General features: G+C 38.5%; 2 protein-coding genes across 3 annotated transcripts in view; both read left to right on the forward strand.

Annotated features, from left to right (window-relative positions):
- Nucleotides 1-13,302, forward strand: part of LOC309476005 (uncharacterized protein) — a 220,006-nt gene that overhangs the window by 117,605 nt on the left and 89,099 nt on the right. The gene's annotated exons all lie outside the window — the stretch shown is intronic.
- LOC309476272 (uncharacterized protein) lies at nt 1,654-9,072 on the forward strand. Of its 2 annotated transcripts, XM_082139556.1 has the most exons (5): nt 1,654-1,744; nt 1,977-2,268; nt 3,818-4,118; nt 4,615-4,631; nt 8,692-9,072. In XM_082139556.1, the coding sequence occupies exons 2-5, from the start codon at nt 2,031-2,033 to the stop codon at nt 8,703-8,705; spliced, it is 570 nt and encodes a 189-aa protein (XP_081995682.1). In that variant the 5' UTR covers nt 1,654-1,744; nt 1,977-2,030; the 3' UTR covers nt 8,706-9,072. The 2 variants fall into 2 exon arrangements, with proteins under 2 accessions (XP_081995682.1, XP_081995681.1); XM_082139555.1 differs by lacking the exons at nt 4,615-4,631; nt 8,692-9,072 and having other exon boundaries at nt 3,818-4,437.

The following is a 13,302-nucleotide window of genomic DNA, read 5'->3' on the forward strand; positions in this document are numbered from 1 at the left end:
TTGACTGGTTTTGTGGTCCAGGGTCACATATGTTAAAAGATCAAGGGAATTAAGATAAATTTAGAATTTATTTCTTTAATATTTTCAGTGTTTGAAATGAGCCACTGATGAAGTATTTAAGTCCAACACAATTATATCTGTCATTTGAATTGGATTTTTTTTTAAGCCAGTATTATTTTGCAAGCATTAAAAAACAAATGGAAGGAAACAATGTTTTGTGACAAGGCTACTCAGTTTTGTGGTAACGTTTGCCATGTTCTTCATGTATCAGCCTTTTGACAGCTTCGGCTGAAGTTGTCCTTGTGTTAAATTGTCGTGTAATAACTTCATAAACATTTTTGTAAGTGTGTCTATAATGTGATAGTCTAAACTGATTTTATTTCGGGTGCGGGTCGGGTGTCGGTTCTATTTTAAGCGGGTCGGGTGCAGATTTTAATTAGTGCTGCTGTGGGAAAACGGGTCGGGTGCGGTTTTAAGCACTACGGGTACGGGCGGGTGCGGATTTACAAAATCGGACCCGTGCAGGACTCTGGTGTACACATAAATGAGAAAGAAACCCCCACCAGTATCTTGCAGAAAACAAGCGGCGTCTGTAAACAGCAAAACATGATCTGCGTATTGAAACAAACATGGAATGATGATTTAAGCATTTTCAGACATTTGGAAAACACTTGAAAACGCTAGTATGGATGGAGATACATTATCAAGCCTGTTTATTTCTGCTTGATTTACACTGGTTTGGACTTAAACTTTGTTCACTGCTTGTGTGTTTTGCCTTGCTTCAGAGAAGCTGTTTGCTGATCGCCTGAACTTTGCCTTTTCCTGGGCCAGAATTCATTTGAAAATGTAAGATCAGCAAAAGCTTGTTGATTTTCGTGATGTAAAAGAGGATGGACGTGCGAGTGTAAACTGTGTGAGAGGTTACACAACCAGATAAATATCTCAGTTCAGTCTTTCAGAGCAATCTGAGTGTTTCAGACATTAAGAGTTACTATCGTGGGCTTTTCAGTGAACCGATGAAGAAAATGTTTCTCAAATTAGTTTTGCTCTGTTTGTGTTTGTGGCGTCTGGATGGTGAGTTTTAAATGTGTTTTTCTGGTTTCAGTTGTTTCTGTGCTGATGTGATAAATTACTGGTTAAATTAGTCAGAAAGGATTAACATTCACTGTTATTCTCGTATAGAAACAAATAATGTGTGATTTTGCTGAGAGAAAACTCTCTTATTTGAGATTAAAGTTGATATTTTTAATGCAGTTATTGATTGTATAAAACTGTTTAACTGTTTCTCATTTTCATTCCTCATCTTTTGTCTTTGATCTGCTGCAGAATATTAATCACTTCACATTTACACGATTAAAAGTATTTTAGTGAAGCTTCATCAAGCCAACATCAAGTGATTTTAAAGTTTTAATCTGTGAAAAACTCTGTTCTTCAGGAGTGTCTGGTGATGATGAACTGATTGTGTTTGAGGGAGATTCAGTCACTCTAAACTCTAATCGTACTGAAATGAAGGATGATGATGTGATTCAGTGGTGGTTTGAAATCACGTTAATAGCAGAAATCAATGTAACGGCCGACAGAAACACTGTATATGATGATGTTCTTGATGGGAGATTCAGAGACAGACTGAAGCTGGACAATCAAACTGGATCTCTGACCATCACATACATCACAACTGAACATGCTGGACGTTATGAACTACTGACCAACAGTGAGAGCAAGGGTTTCAGACTCTATGTCCTTGGTGAGTTAAATATTTGTTTCACCTGTTTTATATTTTAATCAGCACAAATATACAATTAATAATTCAACATTCATTTTGCTTTTGGTGTTTAATGATGAAATTCATTTAAAATTTAAATTTCAAACTATTTACTTTTATAAACCATCAAGTGGCCTTCTTAATCTGTGACGAACCCTGTGTGTGTGTGTGTGTGTGTGTGTGTGTGTGTGTGTGTGTGTGTTTGGTGATTCAGGACTGGAGTCAGTGATGAAGGGAGATTCAGTCTCTCTAGTCTCGTCTTACTGAAATGAAGGATGATGATGTGATTCAGTGGAGGATTGAAAACACTTTAATAGCTGAAATCAATAAACGGGCCGACAGAATCACTGTATATGATGATGTTCTTGATGGGAGATTCAGAGACAGACTGAAGCTGGACAATCAAACTGGATCTCTGACCATCACAAACACCACAACTGAACATGGTGGAGAATATTATCTACTGATCAACAGTGTGATCAAGGTTTTCATTCTCGTTGTCATTGGTGAGTTCAAAAAAGTTTACACCTGTTTTTAAATGAAAAAATGTAAATGAATTCATACACGATTTTATTTTATTTTATTTTTTTATATTGTTTATTTTTAATGTCAATTTTAACTTTTCGATTATGAAACCACTATAAAGTGATTTAACAGTATTTGTAGTAGCTTTTTCCAGTCAGATCTTTGTTCTCTATTTGCCAGTGTGTGTTGAGCTGGATATAGCTTGATGCGTGCAGTTGTAAAGATGAGGAGTAGAAGTTGATCCAGTCGGTCCAATGACCATTTATTGTTATTGAGAATGTTACAAAAAACTTGAGGTAAATAAAACAAACAATTAAACTAAAGTAGTTTCTTATATGGTAGCAAACAGCTTTTCACGTCATTGAACCATACAGCACACACACACACACACACACACACACACACACACACACACACACACAGTCAAAAGACTGTTTGCCCTCTCCGCCACCCCAGAGACTGTGGCTTCCTGTCTTTAAGGCCTTTCCTATGAAGGTATTTTGGTGCAAATCAACTGAACGCCTGTGACAGTGAAATTTGTAGTTGTAGAGAATAGCCACACATGTGTATCAGTAAATTTGAAGTCAAAGAGAGAAATGTTTTAAGAGTTGCAAACTTGTAGACTTTTTTTTTCTCTTCCACAAACACAACACACCAGTTACACCTTCTCAAATTCTTCATTGCAGGTTCACAAATCCTATTCTACAAATCACAAATTAAGAAACTCGTACGCTCACATTTTTGCTACAGTTGCTGCAGTGAATATGGTGCAAAGCGCATTTACACCCCGCATCAAGAAATGTGAATCATCCGCAAATCAGTATGTGAATTCATCCGATGAGAGTTGCACACTTTTAGAATATTTTCTCACAAATGTCTTGTATATTTTTCTAGCACAAACACAAGTACATAACTACAACTGCTTAAAATCTGCTGCGACGAGTCTCAAACACTGTTTTTCACTTACAAGTGACAAGTTTCGCGCAGTCTCCCTTTTGCACCATTTATCAATGTGAAATGTGGAGTAAAAGTGAGTTGTGCATCTGTAGAGGCAGTGGGCGGAGCCTACATGAATATTCATGAGTTTCCCTGGCATGCGCGCGGATCTGATCATTTAGTTCACGCTCCTCGTTTCTCAGCAGGTTTAATGGATTATTTCAAAAAAAGGTACCACCTTCAGTCCACTTTCAGCTTCCCAACCGTCCTTTAGGTGGCGGTAGACAGACCTGTGGCCATTTATATATATATATATATATATACATATATATATATATATATATATATATATATGTATATGCATATATATATGGCCACAGGTCACTCACTCACACACACGTATTATAACTATTAACTATTCACAAGAAAACGTGAAATCAACTCAAAGCTCAATTTGGCTCCTACAGTATTAATATTTTATATATTTATATATTATTATTATATATTTTATATATTAGTATTTATTATTAAAACTATTTAACAGTATTAATCTTTGCAAACCCTGTTTCTGTTTGTTCTCTGTGTGTTTGACAGATGAAGTGAAGTCAGTGTCAGTGAAGGAGGGAGATTCAGTCTCTCTAAACTCTGATCTTACTGAAATGAAGGATTATAATCTGATTCAGTGGAGGTTTGGAGATGAAAACACTTTAATAGCAGAAATCAATAAACTATCCAACAGAATCACTGTATATGATGATGTTCTTGATGGGAGATTCAGAGACAGACTGAAGCTGGACAATCAAACTGGATCTCTGACCATCACAAACACCACAACTGAACATGAAGGAGATTATCAACTACAGATGTTTCCAGGAAGATTCTCATCAAAAGTATTCAATGTTTCGGTAACACTTTACAATAAGGTTCATTAGTTAACTACATTAGTTAACATTAACTAATAATGAACTGCACTTATACAGCAGTTCAACTTTGTTAATGTTAATTTCAACATTTACTAATACTTCATTAAAATTTTGTTAACATTAGTTAATGCACTGTGAACTAACATGAACAAACAATGAACAGCTTTATTTGTATTAACTAACATTAACAAAGATTAACAAAAACAGTAATAAATGTATTGCTCATTGTTAGTTCATGTTAGTTAATACATTAACTAATGTTTAATAAAGGAACCTTATTGTAAAGTGTTACCAATGTGTTACCAATGGGGATATTTTGGGGATATTTAATTTAATTTTATCAATCAATAAATTCCTCTTGAAACAAACTTTGTTGTATTATTTTAATTTAATACTGTGAAGCTGCTTTGATACAATCTGTATTGTGAAAAGCGCTATACAAATAAACTTGACTTGACTTGACTTGACCAATGTTTCTGTCTATGGTGAGTAGAGATCATTAGTCTTGTCCATCAAATAGTCTTATTTTATTCACTATTTGCATATTGAATTGTTGAATCATTTTAGAGTTTGAAATGACAAATCATTTGAAATGACAAATCAAAAACAACTGAATATAATATTGTTGATCCTATTTCTGTGTATTCAGAAATATTAGTTGATGTCAGTGCTGATATTAGTTGTAACGGTCACCAGCTGGAGTGCCCTTGAGAGCCACCAGAGGGCACTCCACACCGGACTATCATATTCACTCACAGACTACATTTCCCATCCTGCATCTACCTGGACTGATCACTTCATACACCTGCACTGCACTGATTACACACACCTGCACCTCATTCACACACACATAAAAGCCACTTCCACACTCCACTTCTCTGCGAAGTATTGCATTGCCCCGGCGTACAATTTCTGAGCGGTTTCCCTGTGTTTGCTGTACTGTTACTGACCTTGGATTGTTTATACCGACTTCTGATTCTTCTGCTGCCTGTCTTGACCCGGATTGTTCATTGGACTGTGATTCCTGCCGCCTGCCTCAACCCTTGCCTGTTATCTGTTTCTGCTCTGAGATTATCTCCATTGTTCTGTCTGCCCCTGATTTACCTTGCCTGTTGATTACTCTAATAAAGCTGCATTTGGATCTTACTGCGTCCTCCACATCATAACAGAATACTTCGCCACTTCAGATCCAGTAGCTGAGAGAAGACCGAGACCCACCATGGACCCACTAATCAGTCTCTTCCGCCTCAGTCAAGGTAACCGATCTATAGAGGAATATGTTGAACAATTTTGTGAGCTCTGCCATGGGGTAGACTTGGACGAGGCAGTCTTAAAGGATAGTTTCCGATATGGGCTTGAGGACTTGTTAAATTATCTCATGCCTGACAACATCCCTCAATGGACTCTATGTCAATATATTGAATTCGCTCTGAGGTTAAGCAGATCATCCTTTTCTGTGGGCCCTGTGGATGAGGGTTCCCATGAACTTACCACACCCGTTGAACCAGAATTCTGCTATACCTCCCCGTGCTCTCGTTACATCTTAGCAGAATTTCCAGAGCCCTGTCACTTCTCAGCAGATCTTCCAGAGTCTCGTCACGTCTCAACAGATCTTCCAGAGCCCGGTCACTTCTCAGCAGATCTTCCAGAGCCTTGTCACTTCTCAGCAGATCGTCCAGAGCCTCGTTACGTCTTAGCAGAATTCCCCGAGCCCTCTACTGCCGAGGGGGCGTTTCCAGAGACTGTTCCCGTCACGCCAGCCATCAAGCTAGTCACCGGATCGGTCTATTATCGTCCAGGACTGGTATCCAGTGTGGCCGATTCCCCGCTGAGGTCAGTACGTGTTGCCATAGGGACCATCGTGCAGGAGTCTCGTCCCGCCGAGACTATCCTGCATAAATCATGTTTCACCGAGACCTTCCTGCCTGGGTATTTTCCTGCCGAGCCTGCACTTCACGCCAGTCCAGCCGAGCCTGCACTTCACGCCAGTCCAGCCGAGCCTGCACTTCACGTCAGTCCTGCCGAGCCAGAGCTTCACGTCAGTCCTGCAGAACCAGAGCTTCACGTCAGTCCTGCCGAGCCAGAGCCAGAGCTTCACGTCAGTCCTGCCGAGCCAGAGCTTCACGTCAGTCCTGCCGAGCCAGAGCCAGAGCTTCACGTCACGTCCGCCCTTCCAGAGTCTCGTCCCGCCGAGACTGAATCTGTTCCTGATACTGATCCTGAGCCTGAGCCTGAATCTCTTCCTCTTTCTGCGCCTGTGTCTTCGGACAAGATGGCCGACTCCACGCCTGTGTCTTCGGACAAGATGGCCGACTCCATGCCTGTGTCTTCGGACAAGATGGCCGACTCCATGCCTGTGTCTTCGGACAAGATGGCCGAAACCACGCCTGTGTCTTCGGACAAGATGGCCACTGCCGAGCCAGTGTCTCAGGACAAGATGGCCTCCAACGATCCAGTGTCTGTTCAAGTCACGTCTGCCGAGCCAGTGTCTCCGGACAAGATGACCGCCGCCGAGCCAGTGTCTCCGGACAAGATGACCGCCGCCGAGCCAGTGTCTCCGGACAAGATGACCGCCGCCTAGCCAGTGTCTCCGGACAAGATGGCCGCCGCCGATCCAGAGTCTGTTCAAGTCACGTATGCCGAACCAGTGTCTCCAGACAAGATGGCCGCCACCGAGCCAGTGTCTCTGGACAAAATGGCCGCTGCTACGTCGACTGAGCCCTCAGCAGAGATATTCGCTGACACGCCTGAACCTGAGCCCTCAACAGAGATGGCCGCTGTCACGCTGTCTGTTCCTGAGCCGGTGTCTGTTCCTGTTCCTGAGCCAGTGTCTGTTCCTGTCTCTGTGTCTGTTCCTGAGCCAGTGTCTGTTCCTGTGCCATGGTCACCTCCCTGGCCGCCTGAAGGGTCGTCTCCTTCCTGTCCGCCTGCACAGCCTGCCCCTCTCTGGTCGCCTGCACAGCCTGCTCCGCCCTGGCCTTCTGTATTACCGCAGTCTCAAGGTCCTCTTCCGCTCCACGGACCTGGCCCTCCATCCCACCCCCGGATCCGCCTCCGGGCCACCTCCCACCTGGACAGTTTTGGAGCGTCTGGAAGCCGCTCTTTGGGGAGGGGCTATGTAACGGTCACCAGCTGGAGTGCCCTTGAGAGCCACCAGAGGGCACTCCACACCGGACTATCATATTCACTCACAGACTACATTTCCCATCCTGCATCTACCTGGACTGATTACTTCATACACCTGCACTGCACTGATTACACACACCTGCACCTCATTCACACACACATAAAAGCCACTTCCACACTCCACTTCTCTGCGAAGTATTGCATTGCCCCGGCGTACAATTTCTGAGCGGTTTCCCTGTGTTTGCTGTACTGTTACTGACCTTGGATTGTTTATACCGACTTCTGATTCTTCTGCTGCCTGTCTTGACCCGGATTGTTCATTGGACTGTGATTCCTGCCGCCTGCCTCGACCCTTGCCTGTTATCTGTTTCTGCTCTGAGATTATCTCCATTGTTCTGTCTGCCCCTGATTTACCTTGCCTGTTGATTACTCTAATAAAGCTGCATTTGGATCTTACTGCGTCCTCCACATCATAACATTAGTGTTTATTGACTGATCTGGGGTCCGTTCTTCGTACGTTGCTTAAAACATCTGAGATCTAATGAGACATCCAAGATGATATCATCGTGCGAATCATGATCCGGCTAATTGGGTTCTTCGAACACACCTGCCGGATATGATTAGTATCGCTGGATTGAGTTATCTGAGATAATTGCGCATTCATGCGAAGTTTAAAAGGGGATATGTATCGATAGTAGAAACATTGATCAGCAACGCTGCTATTGGCTGCTCAGCGTGGCCAAAGAGCGCGCTCAGTTTTTCTCCTCAGCAGAGCAAGAACTAATAGTCGAAGTTTATTCGGAATTTTAATGTTTAATCAAAACGCCAGGGAACACCTCAAAGTCTGCAAAAGCCAGGAGAGAGCGCTGGCAAAAAGTAGCAGACAATTTAAATCCGTTAGAAGTGGCCATGTTAGATGTTTTTATCACTTAATAGCCTATATTTTTGTATTTTAATAATTGCATAATTTGTTCATTGTAATGTCAGAGTCACCACACAAGAACATGGGAACAAATAAAAGTGAAGTACAAAAATATTCTACATAATAGTAGTCTAATTTTTAGTTATATTATAGTCTCTTTTTATAAAAGACACTGTTAAATAATTGGTTGTCTGTTTATAAAAGCAACCAAGAAAAAGGCTGAGAAAAATAGAAAAGATCTTAGTAGCCTACACTGTAAAATCATTTTTGCTACATTAAATTAAGGCCGTATAGTCATTTCAACTGTTAAATCTTGAGTAATGATGAATTGCTTTGACTTGTGAAAGTGAAAACTGATAAACTTATGTTAATGTAAAAATATTTTGTCATGAGTTATTGATCACATTTTTCCAGAGTGTAGTTCATTGTAATGACATTGTGTTTTCCTCTTTTGTGCACTTTTACATAATACACCAACACTTGTATCTGTTCCCAAGAAAGTGGTGGCTGAAATATGTGCAGTAAGTGGACATTTTCTAACTTTCCAAAGGAAAGAAAGTATAAGACTTTGTAATGTCCATTTGTTTCCATTGCACTGGACAGTGAATAAACCCTCTCAGATAACTGTCATGGATGAACTAGCCTACCTGCAAGTGCATAAATAACTTTACTTAATTTATACTTGTATGCTTTATGGCTGCAAAGTTGCAGGATTCCACATCTACAGAAAGGCCTACAGAAGAGTCTGCACACACAGAGGAGACATAGGCCTACAGGTGGGCAGTGTACGCTGTTTTTTATAAATTAAGTGGTAAATGTTTTTTGCTGCAAACACAGCACTTGCGTAGTTTAATAAAATGTATGTTAAACCACTGGAATTGCATGGAGTACTTTAATGATGTACCTTTCTACCTTTCTGGGGCTTGAAAGTGGTAGTTGCGTGGACTGTCAATGGAGGGACAGGAACCTCTCAGATTTCATTAAAAATATCTTCATTTGTGTTGTGAAGATGAAAGAAAGTCTTACATGTTTGGAACGACATGAGGGTGAGTAATTAATGGCAGAATTTCCATTTGTGAGTGAACTAACCCTTTAAGAATAAATTAAGACACGCACCTTAAGAAATCTCACTAAATCGTCAGCTGCCCGGAAGAATCTTTGCTCCGTTGTTGTGGCTTTGTGATGTTGGGGGCAGGTGATGGGCAGATTTTTCCCAATCAGTTGAGTCTAAAATTAAACAGCAAGAAAACGTATACCTGTCAAATCATGAAAAGGTTTTAAAACTCATTTTAAGTAAAAAAAAAAAAAAAAAAAAAAAAAAAAAAAGATTTACTTTTGTAAAATAATTTGACTGGACAAATTCAAAATGAGTGTTATGAAACACAGAAAATCTAGTTATACCAAATAGCAACAAAGCTATGATTATTTTTAATCTAGTTATACCAAATAGCAACAAAGCTATGATTATTTTTTTTTATGTTTGTGCCCATGATTCTCTCATACATGCATGTTCTCTGTTACATCTCACGCCCGTTTCACACATACTCCGTGTGCAGTGCGTATGCGGTGCAGGAGCAGCACACTCAATAGTGCTTTCACATGCTGCGTTTGCAGTGCGTAACTGATCCGCTGCTGTAAGCTATACCACAAATACATACTCACTATTTGTATTTCAAATCCAGAAGTTATCAGCAACTTCTATTTAAAAAAAGTTTTTTGTCAGCATTGCAATTCTCTTTGTACACATATACACTGTTTAATAGACGTATTCACGTTTAAACACAATTTAAACAACATATTATTAAATGCATTACTTCTATATAATTATATATTAAGTTGCTCAAGCAAGTGGTCAAATATTTGACCATGTAGGCTACTTATATTAAAATCGCATAGCCTACATTTTAAATTAAAACTTAAAATTGACAAAAACAGCAGACTCATACCCTTGCCTTTCTTTTGCATAATTTAAATCTTTATACAATAAATCTTGCATGTCACAAAGAACTTGTTTTTCCACCTCCACGAATGAGACGAGTGTTGTTCATTATGTTGTCTTGTTTAAGTAAATGGTATTTTCCCTTGATTTACCCCGGTCTTAACGTCTCATGCATTGCGATTCTCTTTGTACGCATATACACTCTTTAACAGACGTATGCACGTTTAAACACAATTTAAACAACGTCAGCCTATTATTCAATGCATTACTTCTACTTATATTAAGTTGCTCAAGTAAGTGGGCAAATATTTAACCGTGTACTTATATTAAATCGCAAACATTTTAAATTAAAACGCAGACAAAAACAGCCGACTCTCATGCCTTTTCTTTTTCATTTAAATTTTAATAGAATAAATCTTGTATCACAAAGAACTTGTTTTTCCACCTCCACGAATGAGACAAGTGTTGTTCATTATGTCACCTTGTTGAGGTAAATTGTAGCTTTCCTTGCTTTACTCCGGTCTTAAAGTGAAAAAATACATTTATGGTGAGATTACTACATTTTATTTAATTAATCGCATTTATGGTGAAATTGCTACATTTTCAGTTCAATCTGTGTTCATTTTGACCACGAAACATGCGCTGTCACTTTAATTCAGCGTTTGCAGCACAGCAAAAATAGACTCGGTGCGGAAACGATCTCTGCACTGCTGTATACGAACTGCAACTGGAACGGATCGACGGACTGCAACCGCGTGCAGTGTGAAAGCTCTAACCTGTTAACATGGGTACGGAAAAAAATACGCACCGCATACGCACTGCAAACGGAGTATGTGTGACGCCTGTTTCACATATACTCCGTTTGCAGTGCGTTTGCGGTGCGTATTTTTTTCCGTGAGCGAAATGTATGTGAGCAACATGAATGTACATGTTTGTATTTTTGAGAGAATAATGTTTATGCATGGTTATTGAAAAAACTAAAACCTAAAGTTTCTGAAATACGGCCACAAAACACATACTACATATGTGTCAATAAGACTTTTGACTAATGGATGTTGTCGCCTAGAGTTTTTTCTTCAAAATGATGTGAAAATAATCCTGCCTAATCATTCACATAACACAATACATTGATTTAAATTTTGCAAGACACTTTCTGTTTGGAAAGGCAATATGCGAGTGGACGTCAATGATCCAACACCATCATGCATATTTAGTGGTTCGCACCTGAGGAGACAATGGGGCCCGCATACTTAATGAGCCATTAATTCAGGTGTGTCACTGAGCCACAGGAAAGAATGCAAGAGCAACAGTTGGAAGCATCAAAACAATTTTTATTTTTCCACAAATTGTGCTTGCAAATTGGCCTATAATATCCAAGGAAAACATGTCTAGTAATTGTGCAGTTAATTCTCATACTGTATTTTCAGTTTTGGAATATTTATCCTCTCCCCAAATTTGTCACTAATAAAACACAATAAAAATTATTTAAAGAAAAGGCTTATATTTACCTTTTAATAGTTTGTTTACATCTACCTTGTAAATATATATATTTTTTTATTTAAAAGGTTACAATTACAACAACAATTTAAGTGTAATCTTTCTTTGTAAAAACTAAAGTATACATTTTCTCATACATATTTCAAAGTTAAGGATTCATTACTTGAATATAGCCTAGGCTACATTGGAATAAACACTATAACATACTATTTGATTACTTTATTTTTGACAAAACATACTATATTTAACATATGAGCAAAAATTGGCAAACAAAAGCTTATTTGAGGTGGCAGATATTTTACAGTAAAAATGTATAATCTATCCAAAACTAATCAACGAAATGTTGTCTTTCATATGTCTGTAACATAGGTCTTTCGTTTTTATTATAAGAAATATAAATGTTAATTTGCAGTTTAATACATTGCTTACACAAATACATTTTATTTCAACATATTTCAGTCGATTTTCACTCAGTATAGCAATACAGTTTGCTAAAAGGAAACATTCATTCACACACAGAAACGCGATTCAAATTTAAACCTTTAAACCGTCTTTTTGCGAGTTGTGGTAAACAGCGCGCATCTCTGCCGTTCATTCATTCACACACAGAAACGCGATTCACTTGAGAATGAAAAAAAAAAACTTACTACAGTATTCCTCAGCTCAGCGGCATCTGTTGCTCCTCGAAATACCAGCACTTCTGAGTTACATTTTCCATTATTATTATTACAATAGTATTATTCCTCACAGCGCCGTGAGACAGTGTAAACAAGTACAATGATCTGAATAAGCTTGATGTGAAAGAAATTATGTTTACCCCTTTGAATTTCTGTTTATAGTGATATATATATATATATATATATATATATATATATATATATATATATATATATATATATATATATATATATACATATATGTATTTATATACAGCCTCTAAGTGCCATCTGAAATTTTTATAAAGCTTGTATATTTAAGTAATTTCACTTAAATGACGATTAATAAGTAATTTGCATTGCCATTTAAGTGAAATTATTGAACTTAAATATACAAGCTTGGTAAAAATGATCAATCTAGAATAAAATTTCAGATGCAAAAGAAAACATATGTGTGTGTGTGTGTGTATATACTATATATATATATATATATATATAGTGAATGTACATACAAGCCACAATTTAGATGTGCATATCTAAATTAGATTAACAGATTAGCAGCTTCACAATAGTAACAAATTCAAAACAAATTCTCCTGTAAAGCAGAAGCCAATAGAGTGATTATTCAGCTCAAGTCACTACAGTGTTGACTCAGTTTAGTTCAATAACTGTAACATTCATCAGAATGCATATATACTGTATACATGTACATGTGACAAACTCCTGTACACTCACTGCAATGATCAAGCAAAAGACAGTAGAGTAGAGTAGTGTTTTACATTTTTCACATCTGTGTGTAGTTTGGTGTGTATGTGGCTAATCATTTGATGTTTGTATGTAGAGTTACTACGCAAAAACACAATTTTTGGAAGAGTTTGATTTTGCAAGAGCTGTCTGATGTTTTGCATGTTGGGTGCGTGTTTTGTGGTTTTGTGTGAGTTTCCAAAAAACTTGAGCCATGGTTTCAGAAATTGTATGTAGGCAATTTGAAAAACTGTTATACTACCATCAGTCGT

Source organism: Leuciscus leuciscus, assembly GCF_965113295.1.
Source record: "Leuciscus leuciscus genome assembly, chromosome: 15".
Classification (NCBI taxonomy): Eukaryota; Metazoa; Chordata; class Actinopteri; order Cypriniformes; family Leuciscidae; genus Leuciscus; species Leuciscus leuciscus.